Below are 17,870 nucleotides of genomic sequence, written 5' to 3'. Positions count from 1 at the left end.
CAGAGTTTCTAGAGTGATGATTTCAAAATGCAAATCTGATAATAAAGCAGGCCATGGGCATCTCTGCTTAGAGCCTCTCAAGGTTACCCACCACACTTAAGACAAAATTTGAACTTCTTCCTATAGTCTAGAAGATCCATTCCTGATTCATCTCCCACCTCTTTTCCTCACCCACTCTGCCCCAGCCACAGTGGTTTCCCTTTTGCTCCTCAGATTTACCAAGCTCAGCCCTAGCTTGAGGTATCTGTACTAGCTGTTCCCTCTGCCTGAACGCTTTTCCCACTATGAGATGACTAGTCCCTTCTCATCATTCAGCCCTCAGCTTAGACCTCAGATAAACCCTCCCAGAAGACCTCAAAATATCTTCTCACTGAAGTATCTTCTCACCGCCCAACTCATCCTATCACACCTTGATTCTTTGCATTACAATGATCACACCTGAGGGGCACCTGGGTGGCGCAGTCGGTTAAGCGTCCGACTTTAGCCAGGTCACGATCTCGCGGTCCGTGAGTTCGAGCCCCGTGTCAGCCTCTGGGCTGATGGCTCAGAGCCTGGAGCCTGTTTCAGATTCTGTGTCTCCCTCTCTCTCTGCTCCTCCCCCGTTCATGCTCTGTCTCTCTCTGTCCCAAAAATAAATAAACGTTGAAAAAAAAATTAAAAAAAAAAACAATGATCACACCTGAAATTACCCTTTGTAACTCTTGACTTTTTCATGGTCTATCAGCCCCCTTTGGAATATAAACCCTGAGAGTAGAGGCTTTATCTGTTTTGTCCATCACTGTTTCTCCACAGCTGAGACAGTGTTTGGCCCATGGAAGGCACCAGTAAATACGTGCTGGGTCAGTAAATGAACTAGCACCCATCCTAACTATCAGTGGGATCAGAAAAATGTCTTTCTGACACCAGCCCCTTTCTTCTTGTAAATCCCTTCTTTAGCTCAGCTCAGCTCCCTCTGGGAAGCCCCAAGTCCACCATGATGTTTCTCTCACCTCCCATGCTGCCATCACTCTCCTCTGTTCCTCCCTCCCTATTGTCCCCAAGGTACCAGTGATGGATCATGCTGAGACACTCTCCATTTCAAGGCTCCCATTTCCTGCAAAGAGAATCTGAGAACTTTCAAGGTCTTTTAGCCTCCAAAGGATGAGGCTCTCCAAGAAGGAATTCAGGGGTGAGGTAATGATTTTGAAATTGGTCTATTTGATTTACCTGTGCCTTGATTTGTTAATCTCACCCCTGCCCCGCCCTGGCCCCTGGCCCCACAAACACACACAGGTACACTCAGGCCCCATAGCTTTTTCCATAGCATCCATGGTCTGAGCTGGTGGAGACCAGTTAGCAGAGCCTACCTCAGCACTGTAGAGGGGAGCTCTCTGTTTACCACTGCTGGGCAGAATGCTGAAGCTCCAAGCCAGAGCTCTTGCCAAATTCCTACCACAGGTAGGTGACTCTAGCCCTAAGGAGCGACACAGTCAAAGGCAGAGCATCCCCATGCTTTTATTTAGGGTGATTTGTTTTTTTAACTGCCTGGCAGCACCCTGTATTCACCGTGCCAATGAGTGCACCTGCTCCTCTACCCCCATGTCTTCATGAAACAGCCTCTGCCTACAAAGTCTGAGCAACAGGGACCGGAAATGAAGCTGAGAGGAGCATACAGGGGACAAGGTGCCAGGACCTTTTCTCTCAACAGTGTAAGCTGGAACTTCATCTCCTCTTCTACAGGAGTTAAACAAGCCCCACACCGTGTTCTGGCATGCGATTCTAAAATCCTCACAAAGCAAGCTCTCTGAGACACTACATGAACCAGGCAGGCACCCAAGCTCCACAGCCAATGTGGCTCCAGTCACAGGTAGTTCAGGCCTCCTTTGGGAACATTTGAGCTGAAGTTAGTGCATGTGGGGACAAATCTTGGCTTCAGGGCCTGTCCCCAGGGCTTGTGCAAAACAGGCTCTCCAGAGGTATCTCTCGGATTCATGAAGCATTTATGTCTTGGAGATGTGGATTATGTCCAACTTGACTGAGTAAGGAATGGGAGAAAATGGGATTTCCTAAAGCATAAGGGAAGGGAACTAGCTGTAAAGCAAACCTGTGTGAAATGGGGGCTGCTTACTCACGGGCGTTGAGGGAGAGGGAGGCAGTAGCTTCATCTCACAGAAAGTAACTTGCAAAATGGCTTCCACCCACAAATAAGACCAGGCTAATGGAATGTGAATGCCCACTGCCCATGTACACAGTGTAGTGCACAAGAAACAATTTCACTTAAGAAATATTTACTTAATGAGTAACTTTGATAAGTGGGGAGGGGCTAGGCTAGGTGTTGGAGATACAGCACTACATAATTACACTAGTAATTTGGGTAAATGCTAAAAAAAAAAAAAAGAAGTATAAGATGTTATGAGGATATATGTCAGAGGGAAGTGACCTATGTGGGGGTGCTGGGAGGGACCACCATTCAAAAGTGACATAGGTGGGGTGCCTGGGTGGCTCAGTCGGTTAAGCGTCCGACTTCAGCTCAGGTCGTGATCTCGTGGTCTGTGAGTTGGAGCCCTGCATCAGGCTCTGTGCTGACAGCTCAGAGCCTGGAGCCTGTTTCAGATTCTGTGTCTTTCTCTCTCTCTCTGCTCCTCCCCCACTCATGCTCTGTCTCTGTCTCTTAATAATAAATAAACATTAAAAAAAAATTTTTTTAAAGTGACATAGGTAAACTGAGACCTGAAAGCTGAGAGGGATGGAAGGACATTCCAGAAGAGAGAACAGCATGGGAAGAGACTCTGAGAGAGACCCGAGTATGGTCCACTGGACAAAGAAGTATAGAATTAGTGTGTGTGATGGGGAGACAGGGGATGGCTTCATGCTCGGAGAAGCTCCCAACAACGTAAGAAATTGAGAAGAGGATTTGGAATTCTAACTGTGTAACTGGGGAGCTCAGATACAGTTTTGCAGCAACTTCAGAGGAAGAGGAAGTCAATAATGAACCTACTTTTGCAGGCATTCAGGAGGTGGGGCTGGACCTCAGCCAGGTCTTGCATGATGAGCTAGGTAGGCAAAGAGATGAGGGAAGATCCAAACCTAGATATCCACCTCGACTCCTCCTTCTCCCATCTGTTAATCTGTCCTTTACCTTGTCTACATATCGTCCCTCCTATAAATGTCTCTTGGGTTTCTGCTTTCCATGCCCACTGCCCAGGCCAAGCCCCGCCCCCCGTCACTGACCGTGGAAGTGTTTGTGGCAATTGCCTCCAATCATCTCTCATATTGCACCCTCCAAGGCATCCTCGCTGCTGCAGGCAGAGTAGCTTCTAAAACACAATTTGGACCACACCTGTTCCCCTCCTTCCAGCAGCCCCCATCACCCTGGATATAAAGATCACACTCAGCCTGGCACACAGGCTTTTCACTTCATAATTCCACTTGCCTTTGGCCCCCACTTATTGCCTCGTCTCCTCTGACACCTTACGTTTCCTGGGTTTGCCTTGCTCTCTCTCCAGCCCTGACTTACACTTCTCACCCACCATTTTCTAGGGGCTCCTCCTACACGACCTTATTTTATGGGCCAAGAGTATCCCCAAGCCCCTTATTTTCAGCTGCAGCCACTCACAGTCTCTTCTGCACACGCTGATAGGCAAATTCTCCTGAATTTGATCTCCATCTGATCTTCGGAGGCCAAGCTGGTAAATGTCGCCCAAGCACTTATTGAGCATGTGCTGTGTCTCCAGGCCCGTGTCTACCACCAAGAGAGGCACAGGGGCAGACACAGGCCTTGCATTCATCACAATCTTATGTCAGCGACATCACCACCAGGAAGGAGGCCCTTTTTAAGAAGGCGCAGGAGATGCTGTGTAAATAAAACTAGATAGGTATTGTACGCTTGACCCTACCGTTGCCATTCTTTTGTTGTCGTCATTAAAGTTGTCTATGGGTTCAGCCCCTATACTCTATGCTAGGGCTGAATCGTACCATGCTGTCACAAGTTGGATTTCCTAGGAAGCAGACTCTAAGACGGTGTAGTATGTAGGATGTTTCTTTAGGAGTGCCCTTGCTATCAACAGCCGTAGAAGAGAAGAGGATGCAGGAAGGGCAGTGGAGGAAGGGAAGCTGTGATGCTCTAGAGTTTGAAAGGCTCTTTCCAAGTTGTCCTGGGTTGGTCTCAGATGGATGGGCCTTTACACCCTTGAATTCATCAGTCCCTGGATGGGGTGCCCTCAGGAAGGGGGTTAACTTTGGGCAACGTGCCCCCCTGCAGCCGCAGCAAGGCTGAAGGAGCTGACAGCTGAAAGCTGTTTCTGCCAAGAATTCTCCCAGCAGCTGGGGCAACTGGTACTTTATTGAAGGGGCGTTTAGGTGGCACATTGCAGGGTTGACACACAGCCGCTTTCAAAGTTTCCCTTTGAAAACTTACGAGGACCCAAGATGTAGATATCACCTCCATTTTCCAGACGAGAAAATGAGGCATGGAGAGAGGATCATGTGCCCAAAGCTGCACAGCTGGATTTGAACTCAGTTCTGGTTTCACAGCTTCTGCTTGTGTCACTGTTAATGTTCATTCCTTCCAAGTAAGTGGGGAAGGGTTTAACCGTGTGCCCTCACCTACCATAGCCTGAACACACAGTAGACCATGAGTACCTGCTCTTCACGGAAATAACCGGGAGATCAAAAGGTGGAAGCAGTATGCTCAGGTCAGTCTGGGGGTGAAGGAGGGTGCCACCATGTGTACCCACTCGCCTGTACCCACTTTGTTACTGGCACAGTGCCTCATCCTCGGCCACATCCAGGAGATGGCACCAAGGCTAGGTCTCGTGGATGAGGTTTTCTAACTTAACAAATAAAAATACAGGATACCCAGTTAAACTGGATGCTCAAATACACAATCAATGATTGTTCTAATATTAAGTATGCCCATACAATATTTGGGACGTGCTCCTACTAAAAAGTCATTTTACTATTTAGCTGACATTCAAATTAGCCCTGTGCCCGGTATTGTATCTGGCAACCCTACTCAGGGTGAAGTGGAATCCCTATCCTCAGGATGACTTCAGTGACACAAAATTTCCTCAGGCCACTCTTTCTCAGTCTGAAATCCATTTTCCTGCACCCAAAGTTTCTCACTGCACCATTAAAGCTCATGTTTATTGTGCCAGCACCCCAGCGAGAGTGGACCCATGAGCTACACTTATTCACCCTCAGGACACTACTGAGAGCAGGTTTTGGGGAATGTGCACAAGAGAGCAGAGATGGAGACGAGGGATGGCCAGAAGCGGACACTAAGGGGGTGAAGGGCTCAGGATGAGAAGAAAAGGCTCATGGTGTGTGGGGCAGTCTCAAGAGCTTCTCCATTTATTTCAGTCATGCTCCGGGAGGAGAAGGTTCCAGTATTTTGGGATTGCTCAAAAGGCTCCTCTCTCTGGCTTGGAGGGTAACACTCCAGGTGCTCCCCCCACCCATGCCTCCAATAAGCTCCCGCCTACCAGCAACCAGCTATACCCATGACCTGCATATGGGCTACTGAGTGGTGTAGTTCCCCCACATCTGGAAAAGACCCAGGTGTTGCAAACCTCCAGCTTCACACTTGGAGTGTCCTAGTCCTGTCATTGGCCTAGTACCTTCAGCTTCTTAGCTGCTCTGTGATGACGAGAAAGTATGCAGATAATCCAAAAATGTCACCACAAGTGACCCGAACTTCCTTTTCTCCCAGTTTTTGAGATAAGCCATTCCTTTTTATTATGTAGAGATTCATAAGAAAACATAAGTGAATGCAACAGCTTAAATAGTTTTCTTTTAGGAGTTTGGCACTAAATACATTAAATAAATTCCCTTAGCCCTTGGACAAGAAGCCATTAGATATGGACTATTACTTGCATTATCATTACATTCGTGGGTCATTATGAAAAATAAAAGTTCTAATCAGCATGAACATTTATAAAGTACCATGATGGGAAATATGCCAGGCTGGGCTGTCTCAAATATCCAAACTAAACATAGTGAGTAATGACTGTGAACAAAAAAAGGTTGAACACAAAGAATCACTTGAACAAATCCCACTCAAAGTCATTAGCAACTAAAGGCTTTAGGAAAAAAGCAGAAGGCCACCTCCATCTCACCAGCTAAGTGAACTCCCTGAGCCCTCCTTAGGGCTCTGTGACAACAATCCTGTCTTTACCTTCCTCACCCTGTGACCAGCTGGAAGAGGAGGACTTTCTGTGGTCCTCACAAGGTTCTAGGCAGCCCCAGGTCCCTCAGAGGTAACCCAGGGGCCACAGCACAGTGGGCTCACAAAGAAGCAGCTCACAAACAGTGTGGTAGACCCTGTACCCCTGCTCTGATCCTGTCCTTTCCCACACAACTGTTTGCTTTTACCATGATCCTCTTAATAAGTGCCAAATGACTCTGGAATGATCTTCATTTGCTTCCCCAGCACAGGATGATTTTAAAGTGACTGAGCTACCTGCTTGCCATGTTGCAGGGACCTTGTCACAGCTATGGGGAGTGTGTGTCAATCACATGGGTAGACTTTGGAGCTGGCACCAGGGCTGGATCTTTGGCCACAGGCTGGATCAGATGTCACCCTGGAATGGCCAGAATCAGTGGGCAAAGGACAGAGGGTGCAAGCAGTTGGGCCAAGGGCCCAGCAGAAAAGCTGAACCATTCCAGGTATCAAGGATTCCCTCAAGGATGTGCCTATGTTTGGGACTACGGGCAAGGACCAAGGTGGCCACAAGATAGGAAGGTCATCTTGGAAGGCTTGGCCTCAGGATGCCTCCCTCCCTCTCTGGGATGTTCTCCTTGGCTTTTTATGGTGAGTGGCCCACTCCCCAGGGGACTACTGGGTCCTGTACAGACTCCTATATGAATACATGGAAGCAGTCTGGTTGTACTTGTTGTTTCCATTTATTAGACTGCGGCCTCTATGAGGGAAGGGTAATAACCAAATAGGCTCACCCATTCACTCAACCTTTCATTTGCTCATTCAATTCATTCACTCAACAGATTGAGAGTCAACAAGTTCCTTTCACAGTGTCAGGTGCGTACTTTGTCTCTGTATATCCAGCACCTGCAATAGAGCCTGTCACCCAGAGTACTAAATAACATTGATGAATAAATGCACAGATGACTGAGGATGTGTTCTGCAAACAGGGCTGCATTCTCAGGAGGCACTACTGCTGGAGGGCTGGAAGGAGGTGGTGTAGGAGGAAGGAGAGGATGACGTCATTGTGGTTGGTCTCAGGTTCTACACCGACTTAAATATTCCAAAGGCCCAGCAAGGTCTCCCTCGTTGTTCCATTCTAGCACATGAAAACCCTATTCCCAGGGCTGTTACTCTTTTGGATTAAGATCTTTCCTTCTGTGTGTTGCTAGTAATATGTTTACTATATTACTTGTGCTACTTTGTAGGTGCAACACAATTTCTTTCTAGTTATCTTTTCCTCCCATTGAACTTGCTCTGAATTACCTACCTGCTTTATTTAGCAAAACCTCAAGGAGCCTTGGAGGAGGTGAGGTGTTCCCTGTTGGTCTGCACAGCACTGCTTCCTCCGTGAAACCCCTTCAGTTCCCTTCCCCGGGCACTGCTCATTCTCTGGCCTCATCTGAACTAGCCCTCCTGCTTTTCATAGACACCCTAAGAAAGCTTTGCTGAGCTTTTTCTATTTGTATAATATCCTTTTCCTAATAAAAACAACCTGCTTTGCACACTGCATTTTAACTACAGTTAAATTCCTCCTCCCTTACTGTGTGTTCAGCAACTTCAGGGCATCCCAGCTATTGTAACTTATTATATGCTTAGCTGAACTTATTAAATTCCACTTGTCTCCAGTTTTGTTTATTCTCATTTCTGTAATGGATTCTGTGCCCCTTTGTATACATTTATCAACAGACTTTCTAAACCAGTAGGGAGCATGGGGAATATACCTCACCAGGCAGTGACAGGTGGGCTCAGGGGATCCTGGGAAAAGGTCTTCCCAGGTCTGCACTATGGATCCAAACATTTTGGTGCTACATGTCCAAGTGCCTCAAACCAACTCCCTTCTTATGGAAGGCTTCTTATGGAAAAGCATTTTTGAAATGGCAGGCCATCACGGGAGGTGGGCAATCTCAATCACAGGCAATGATTTTCATCAGGCAGAAGGTTCTGTAACACCATCTGCCCCACATGGGTGGAATGTGTCAGAAAGATCTTTCTGCCAGCTCCAGGAATGATAGTCTTTGAACCCAAGAAACCTTCCTGTGCTTAGAAGAGGTGTTGGAAACTTGCCTGGAGCTTGTTAAACTGCAAAGGGTTGATCAGAACATGCAAACAAAGCTGGAAATATGTTAGAATTTGCCACCAGGACCCTGGGGCTGGGGCTGGGGCAGCCCTGGGCAAGGTGCTGTTTGAGCATAAGCCTAGGTAGTAGGAAGCAAAGCTGCATTTCCCAACACATACCAACGTCCTCTCAAACAGTTGGGAGAGATTGCTTCTAAGTAACCCCTTGGGAGCCTATGCACTTATTCCAATGATTCAGCCTTTCTGGAACCATTTGGAGAGCTTCTCTCTGAGAACTGCCTTGAGAAGCTATGATCTTTCCAGCAAATGCTTTACACAGCCCATATGTGCTGCGCAGAGCAACTGATTCATGCCATTTATTTCTCTTAGAAACCCTATGTGTTTAGGAATCACTGTCTCCCACATGTGCGTCAGGAGGCACAGAGACGGTGAGGTCTCCCCATGGCTCCTCAACTCCTGTGGGCCAGGGAAGGAATCTGAAATCAAGGCTCTGTCCCGTCATAGCCCAAGCGCTGTCCACCTACTCATGCTTCCTATTTATAGCTGTCTAAAGTCACTGAATAAACATTTACTGAGGTGACACCATGTGCCAGATGCTCTGCTAGAAGCAGGTTACAGAGGGTTTAGTAAAAATATATCCTCTCATCTAAAAGAAATCACAGTGCAAGGAAATATCCCATAATTCAACTCTTAAGATGACAAAATCGCCAAGGAATGGACAAGGAACATCAGGCGTACTGGGGCAGCAAATGGTCTTCCTGGGGGACAACTGGAGGTGGGGACCTTATTCACACAAGATGTAAGTTGAAATGATTCTTCAAAGATGACAAGGAGCTATCAAGCGCTGAAAGAAAGGGATGTAGTTTCTGGCAAAAGAAAAGCTGTGTGCAAAGGCTCAGAGGCAGGAGAATGTGCAGCCTGTTGGGTGAAAAAAATAAGATAAAAACAGAGAGGGAGGCAAACCATAAGAGACTCTCAAAGACAGAGAACAAACTGAGGGTTGCTGGAGGGGAGGTGGTTGGGGGATGGGCTAAATGGGTGATGGCATTAAGGAGGGCACTTGTTGGGATGAGCACTGAGCGTTAGGTGTAAGTGATGAATGACTGGGTTCTACTCCTGAAGCCAAGACTACACTGTATGTTAACTAATTTGAGAATAATAATAATAAGAGATGGTTTAGTATGACCTGAATTTCAGGCACAATGTAGCATGGAGCTGGGATGTAAAGTGGAGCCCAGGGCATATACACATCACACCTTCTTTATCCATTATTACTCAACTTTCATAAAAGAAATTCTGCCATTACGACACCATGGATGAGCTCAGAGGACATTATGCTAAGTGAAATAAGCCAGTTACAGAAGGATAAATGTTGCAGGATCCCATTTATATGAGGTGTCGAAATAAGTCAAACTCATAGAAAAGAACAGAATGTTGGCTTCCAGGGGCTGTGTGGTGAGGAAAATGGGAATTGTTTTTCAATGGGTATAAAGTTTCTGATATGCGAGATGATTAAGTTCTAGAGATCTCCTGTACAACATGGCATCTATAGTTAACAATACAGTGCACTTTAAAATATGTTGAGCATAGATCTCATGTTAAATGTTCTTACAAAAAAAAAAAGCCACAAAAGAACACAAGGAAAATTTTGGAAGTAATGAATATACTTAGCACCTTTGGTTATGGTGATGGTATCATGGGTATATGTGTGTGTGTTTATGTATGTACGTGAGAGAGAGAGAGAGAGAGAGAGAGAGAGAGAGAGGTCCAGCATCACCTAACTTCCAGAAAAAAATGCACGTTGAACCTACTCTGGCCAACTTAAACTGCACTGCCTTGGTATCTTTGGTTTCATGGGCTCTGAAAACAACTGTTTTTAAAAAAGAAGGAAAAAAAAAACATGTACGTACTTTCAATGTAATCAGAATTAGAGAGCAGTCGCCTAAGGGGATTGCTTTTAATGTCAGCCCTCATTTGGAGCCCTACTCAACATTAACAAGAATCGTATTTGTCTCTACCACTTATAATTTTTATCTGTCATCAGAAATAACTGTGAAAATATCTATTCCCCAGCAAGTCAGCTGGTAGCCTGTTGACAAACATCCAATCCCCTAATCTTCAATCGGACCAAGTTCCGTGCCTTTCATTCGAATGGGGGGGGGGGGGGGGCTCTTGCAAGTACCTCATTCTCCCAAGCCTTAGCCTGAAAAAGGATGGTCTTAAAGGCTTCTGTTAATTTTATCTGGCTGGAGCGCTGGGGAGCACGTTCAGCTCAAGAAGACATCTATTAAGTTGTCAGTCATCATATCATTTGCCTTAACAGTGTTTAGTATCTACCAAGCAGAAGCTGACAGACAGCACAAAGGCACTTGGGGAGGGAGACAGCATGCTAATTAGCACAGCACCCTCCGCGTGCCTTCACCGGTTAGCAAAGCTGAAATCCTAACATGTTGTTCTGCACGCTTCCTCCAAAGATTCCAGGCAAAGAAGCATTTGGAAGTTTGCTGTCAGAGGATCCTAAGTTCCTACACTAGTGATTAGGCAGGCTTCCCACCTGGAGCCCAGCCTGCATTAGAGGGAATGGGTTCACCTGGCACACAGGCCCGTCCTTCCCAAACCGCCAGAAGGGGGTGAGATGCAGAGAGTAAACCATGGGCTCTAGGCAATGCTCTTCAACAAGGCCCCAGGAAGGCTTAGCAAGGGGGGGGTTCTAGGTTTAAAATGAGGTACTGAGAACCACTGTAGTGGAAGAGATGGGAAGGGAACTCCACACAAGAATTGGGTCTACCTGGAAGAAATACCTATATTCATGTACATGATCATTATAATCAGTCTGGTGACTGCATTCAAACAGCAGCCGTTGTTTTAGATTTGTATTCTATATGCCAAGCACCGTATTATATGCTTTACACACATAATCTTAATTCATAGCAGCCCAATGAGGGCCCAGTGTTGTAATGAGGGTATTGTTATCCCCATCAAACAGATAAGAAAATGGGGCTTCGAGAGCTCATTGGTCACAATATTAGCACAAAATTAAAGTGCTTTCAAGTACAGGTTGATCTGCTACTCCTCACGTTGTAGAGTTTGAAGCTGCCTGCAACATCCCAAAGGCCTCTCAAATGGATCATCACACCTCTAACTTGGGACAAGTATTATTGCCATTTTACAGCTGGGAAACTGAGGCCCGAAGCGATAAGGTGCTTATTACCCTAGATGGCAATGCGCTAAGCCAGGATCAAGAGGCTTCTGTTCCTGCCCCTTGGGACTTCTCTCCAGGTCACACAAGGGCTCAGTAGCATTAAACCAGTCATGACTTGAGCAGAAATGCCCAGAGACAAAGACGGAATACTATTTCTCAGTAAACGTAAGTGAATTTGAAAATAAGAAAAATGATCCCAGAAATCCAGGTGTATCTATCTTGGTTGTGTACAACACTTCCTGTATCTTATGGAGATGGAACCCGAAGGGGTCTCTGGCAGCTGGTGTGAGTTTGGCTAGGTGGGCCTGGTTCGGCACAATTCCCCTGCATTTGCCAACCACATCCTGCTCCCTCCCTCCCTGGGGTGCAGCTTTCTCACGGAGAGGCCCTCCACAGCTTGGGTAGCTTGAACAGCCCCATGGTCCTTCATGCTTCACCTCAGGTTGGGGGTCCGCTGTGAGCAGTCTCTATGCTCTCAGGCACCCCCTCTCTTGGCCATCCCTTGTCCCCAGCAACTATCTCCATGAGTCCTGATGATATTCACGGCAAAACCACAAGCCCAGGTTTCAGTCTCCACACAAAGGAGGTAACACGAGCCAAGGTGAGACTTTGCAAACACACATCTAGATGCTGAGGTTTCCTAAAGAATGTGCTCCCCTTCACCTATTTACCCCCTTGTACAGATCACAAATGACTGTATTCATCAGACAAGTGAGCCAAGTAAATCTGAGGAGAAGGAATGAGATGTCCAAAATGTCAGTGCTCTGAAGTGGGCTTTAGAATCGGGGCCCCCACCTCCTTTTACCTTTCTAGCTTTTGGTTTCTCCAGTGAGCAGGGAAACAAGCCTGGAAACTACTCAGGACAAGACCTCTTCCTGGGGTCAGCACAGCTCTGAAGCAATGGAACCCCTTGCCAGGAGTCAAGGAAAGGTCCTTTGTGGCAGTGGAGTTGGGTGAAGCATAGACACTGGCTCTGACTCAGGCGGTGGCGAGGCTGAGGCAAGGGCCATACACACAGGCCCCATCCACTGCATGCGGAGGTGTGCTCTGGAGGTGCCCTGGTCCATCTGAGCAGGACAACAGGCTAGGGACCACCTGGCTCCACTTCTGGGACTGGGCACGACTCTAGCCCCGTGACCACAATCGGAGCAGAGGTAGAACCTAGAATGCCATGTCCTTCAAGTCTCTCTCTACCTCCTTCTCCTCCAAGAGCCTCTCCTCACCTCTGCCACCCACAGCCCTCTCTGCCCCAGCTGACTCCACTCCACAGGAGGTGCTGGGTGGACAGGAGCCCCTGGGCCCTGGGTCACTGGGTCACTGGCAGTCTCCTATTGCTATTGCTTTGGTGTATGGGGTGGCTGAGTTTCCTTCCTTGGTGGAGACCACAAAAGGCATTAAGTGAGTTAGGGAGGGGTCTTTTGTCATTTCTCTGGTGCCTGGGACATGCCTGAGATCCTTGCGGGAACCAATGCTGACCTGTGAAGAGGCACAGTGGTATGTGGAGAGGGACAGATTTGGGACATGGTCCTGAGTTCAGGTACTGACTCTGCCTCTTAAAAGCTGTGCCCCTTAACAAGTTACTTAGTTCTTGGAGATGAAGGCTGTCATGCCTACTCAAGTAGTTTTGGGAAATCAGAGATAAATAATAAAAGGACCTAGGCTGCCTACACTAGGGGTTCTCAAACTGTGGTCCCTGGACCAGCAGCATCAGCATCACCTGGGAACTTGTTAGAAATGCAAATTCTCCACCCAACCTCCAACCCAATGAATCAAAAACCCGAGGATCCTGCCTAGTGGTCTGTGTTTTAACAAGGCCTCTGGGTGATTCTAATGCACCAAAAGGTTTAAGAATCTTTGTAGACACTCAATAAATGTCAGTCTCTCCCCAGCCAGAGATGAAGGAATGGCCTTCATCTCTACCCAGGTTTCAGATCCAGAGCTGAAGGAAGTGGCCAGTGGCCAGACCAGTCATGATAGAACCATGATCATGAGGGACAAGTCACTGGGTGCAGGAGGAGAGTGTGGTTCCACTGACTTAAACATGAGCCAAGAAAACGTCCACTTCAATCTAATCCAGTAAGGATGTGAGTGGTTGCTATTACAGAGAGTAATGAACTTGCCTTAAAAGCAGGCACTCAATACATGCTGATAGAGTCAGAGCCAGTTAAATATGGGCTACCGCCAGGAGCAGTGGGTTTTCAGCCCTGGCCGCACGTGACAATCACCTGGGGAATTTTGAAAACTCCAGATACCCACACTGCATGCCAGACCAATAGATCACATCAGCACCTCTGGGAGGGGGTGAGACCCCAACACAAGCACTTGTCAAAGCTCCCCAGGTGATTCCAATGTGTGGCTGTCCCCTGACCCAGGTGGACAGTCCACAGTCAGGCAGGAAGCAGAAGCATGCCCGTGTCTTCTTCATCCCTACCCTCATCCTTTTGGTCCCCTCACCAGGTCACAGATTCAGTCATTCTCAGTAAAGAGGCAGAAAGCCAGCTCATGAGTTGAAATTCACTTAGGCTTTACAAAAACGTTTGGAGAAAGGAAGGGCAAATGTTATTCTTCTACTTTGTGGGAAGAAAAACTCCAAACTGCCCCTGGGAGATTCTGAGGTGTGTTCAGTAGCTTGCCTGAGTTTTAGGGGGGTCAGAACTGAGCTGAGACATGCCCCCTGGCCGTGGGTTTCTACAAGAGTGTGCGTGTTGTGAGTGCTTCTCTGTCCTTTTGCCCAATACTAAGTACCTACTATGTTGCAGGCCCATGACATCATCCCTAATCCTCAGCATCCACACTGCCAGATAAGTATGATTCTTCACATTCTACAAAGAGAAAACCCAAGGGCAGAAACATAATTGACTTGCCCAATATCAAACTAATAGTAAATGATGGAGCTGGAATTGGATCTACATCTTTTTTGTTCTAAATATAGCTCCCTTTCCACTATCCCATTCTGCCCTTCTGGGAGAGAGGACATGAGAAAATGCTAACATGGCCTCTCCAAATGGAGCTCTTTGATTTGGAGCTATCATAACAAAGTAACTCAGCACCAGAAAGAGGTATATCTATTACTTCTAATTTTTCATATTCCTCTACTTTTTCTTCAAAGCCTGGCTGAACCGGGAGCAGAGAAGGACCGCAGACGTCCACACTGACCTAGAAGGACCGCAGACAGCCACATTGACCTTGGTAAGAACAGAGGATCACCCACAGATATAATTGGCTCAGAGAGAAAACCACTCAGTACAAGGGTCCGTGAGTTTCTAGGGTCCACCAGGTTCAGGATAGGTGTTGATATGTCTCCCAATGCCTCACTTGATGAATTTGTCCTCAAGATTTGAGGTTCAAACTGAGGTTCCTATGTCTGCTTGGCTTCATTCAGCCTTGATCACAGTGTATCCCCCAGACATGCTGTCTCAGGGCATTTGGAAGGTATACCTCAGGTGACTCTGACCCAAGAAGGATTCTCCTCCCTGAGCACTAGCCTGGTGCCTGCATGGGGTCCCCACTTCCCTGGAAAGGCCCAGACAGGTGGTCTAACACAGCAAAGGCCCCATGACAAGCAGCACTGTACGGGCAGCAAAGCTTATTTCCTCCTCCCTGTCCCTGTTCCTGTACAAGTTACTGTGTCCTCCCTTCAAGCAACATGGGTCTCAGGAGAAATTTGCTATTGCCATTTTGGGTAGATGCAATATTTGTTACCCAAGCTCTATTGTATGATCTCAGACTTTTGTCCCCATGGAGAAATGCCAGGTCTCAGGAAATTAGCCAAGGTAAGTAATTCAGGGGAAGGAGGGCTCCGGACTTGGGGATTCCTTACTGAAGATCCCCTTGCTTGCTGTGCCGCCCACTGGTCTTTGTGTGTGCACATGTGTGTGTTGTATGTTTGCACGTGTGTCCTTTCCTTAGGACTTCTGTGAAGTAAGGAAATTAACAAACAAATGACGGTAATAGAGAAAGCTAAAGGATTTGGAACCACACGGACCTGGATTTGAATGCCAACTCGGACACAGCACAGCCCACACAATTAGTCCTCTAGTGATTCCCCATCTGCAGGACAGGGGACAGGGAAACAGAGCCTGCTCTACAGATGTTGTCTGCCTCCTGGGGCAGGGTGAGAATTCGGTGAGGAAAGACTGAAGGAATGCTCTGTAAACTGCAAAGCTTTATGTAAATGTTAGCACAGTCATGATAACAGCTACCATTATTACATCTCTTTGTGATCTGCAAGTAGGCTAACCCACACACATTCAAATCACATTGGTATTGTCCCTAACACATTGCAGTCCCTGGACTAGATAGAATCTCCACATCAAGAGCTTTGGGTCTAGGAGGAAGATGTGTCCAGTCAGAGGACCCTGAGTAGTGGGTGCTAAACTAGAGGGAAGGAAGTGCAGGAAGGGAATGTGGGTTCCGGAGAAGGGACAACTAACCTAGACTGTGGTCCGAGAAGGCTTCACGAAGGGACGAGGTACCCTTGAGCTTTTCTTAGGAGGATGTATAAGAATGGTGCAGGCTGGGAGGCTGGGGATGGTGGGAACTTTCTAAGCAAGCAGAGAAACAGTATGTACAATGAAACAGAACAAAGAACAAATGTACTGCTTGAAGCTCCACCCAGGTTCGTATCTGCAAAGGTCTTCAGCTCCTTGCCCAAGTGATTTCATAGTACTGGGCTCCTGAGCCTCTGCTGGGGCAGGGAGAGGAGGAAGATGGATTTCTTCTTGCCCCTGATTACAGAGCTAGCCCTCCTCAATGGTTTCCTCTTCAGAATAAACCAACGCATCCCTGTAGCTAGCCTAAATCCTGGCACATGTGGTCAAGCCTCCACCTGGGCTGAAGTCGGGGGGGGAGGCCACAGACCAAATAATAATAACAGTAGCAACAAAACTACTGTATATTGTGTATCATGCATCCCACTGACAAGACAAGGTACTGTCATCTTACTTAATCCCAGAAGCAATTCCCAGAAGATAAATACCATTGCCCCACTTTTACACAGGTGATCCGGAGGTTTGGAAAGGTTGAGTAATTTCTCTAAGGCCCAGCTACTAAGTTGTGGAGTTAAGTCTGACTGATTCCAAAGCCTGTTCCCTTACTGCCACACCACTTCAGTGTCAACTACAAATGCAGCAAGAATCGAAGGGGGCTGGGTGGGGAGATATGCCTGTTTTCAAGAGGAAACCAAGATCCTATGGGGGCTTGAGGACTCAAAGGGATATATATTTTTACTTACTAGAGCACTGTTATACATCCAAATCATTTCTAGGAAGCTGTGGCTGACAGGTATAGTGAGCCTCACTGTACTTCATAAGCTCTAAAGAAACTGCTCATTAAAAATGACAGTGACCCTCACTCTGCCTTCCTGAATCTAAAACCTTTAAATCTTCTTAAGTCCAAGATAAATAATGACTTACTCATATTAATGCTCCAAGATAGAAACCTAAATCTCCTAAGCATAGGGCTGCATTCACCAGTGCTCTCAAGGTGAACAGCAGAATATAATTTAGTTTGGGGCTATAAGATTTTAGAGATTTGGGTTTAAGTCACATTCCTAAAATGGAGGCAGTCCTGGACAGGAAGACAGCTGTACAACACAGGTCATTCTTTTATAAGCTGGCTTTAGCTATCAAAAACAGATTGAGACATAGACTCCAACTTCAGTGTCATAGGCAGCACCACCAGATTAACATCTCCATTTGTCAAAAAGCCAAATGTGTTTGCACCACGCGTGATCACATGTGTTCTGCTATGGTTCTGCTCTCAGTGTATGATAAGGCAATGACACAGGCTGGCTGTATGGTCCCATGATATCTGCTCCCATGTGCCCCCTTCAGATGCTTTTATTCAATATTTCCAGAAGCTTCGGTGTTCATGAATTTCTCCCAGCCAAACCAGTTCATGTTTAAAGAGCATGAGAATAAAAACACTTCAGAAAGGACACATTGGGTCAACCTCATTCTCCACTCAGCCCAGATCCTACCTTTGAGGCTGGCCACAAGGATCACATGGAGGAAAAGTGTGATGGAAACTGTCCAGAGTTTCCCAAGTATGTGCCAACAAAGAAGGATGGGATGCAATTAGGGACATCAAACAGCTCTAGAATTAATAAGTTTGGGAAATACTAATGAAACAAAATTAAACAGGCATCTTTACCAAAGGTCTCAGTCTTTTATGTGTAAATAGGCACTGTATAAATCTCAGAAGTGACCATGATACCCAGTATATCCCCAATATATCTAATCTTTTAAGAGGTATAACCTTGGACTGTGGATATTATGGGGAACACCCTCTTGGAAAAGCTGTCTAAACCTTTCTTGAACCCATTTTTCTTTGCAAAACAAACACATCCTGGGGCAAGAAGCTCCATGTGTTCTCCATTCTGAAATATTCTTATATGCACTTCTCAACCTT

At 46.8% G+C, this 17,870-nt stretch overlaps 1 protein-coding gene across 2 annotated transcripts in view; it reads right to left on the bottom strand.

The window, feature by feature from the left end:
• Positions 1-17,870, bottom strand: part of CLSTN2 (calsyntenin 2) — a 609,330-nt gene that overhangs the window by 400,056 nt on the left and 191,404 nt on the right. Inside the window, exon 1 of one of the 2 annotated variants that reach the window (XM_086674406.1) lies at positions 3,596-3,714. The exons of the other annotated variant lie outside the window; for it this stretch is intronic. Coding sequence (XP_086530532.1) covers positions 3,596-3,698 — 103 coding nt within the window. The 5' untranslated portion in view covers positions 3,699-3,714. Of the gene's footprint in view, positions 1-3,595; positions 3,715-17,870 lie in introns of those variants that run through there. 2 annotated transcript variants of the gene reach the window in all.

This window comes from Puma concolor, chromosome C2, assembly GCF_028749965.1.
Source record: "Puma concolor isolate L17-30 chromosome C2, mPumCon1.1.hap2, whole genome shotgun sequence".
Classification (NCBI taxonomy): Eukaryota; Metazoa; Chordata; class Mammalia; order Carnivora; family Felidae; genus Puma; species Puma concolor.
This window is presented reverse-complemented; position numbering and strand designations above follow the sequence as displayed.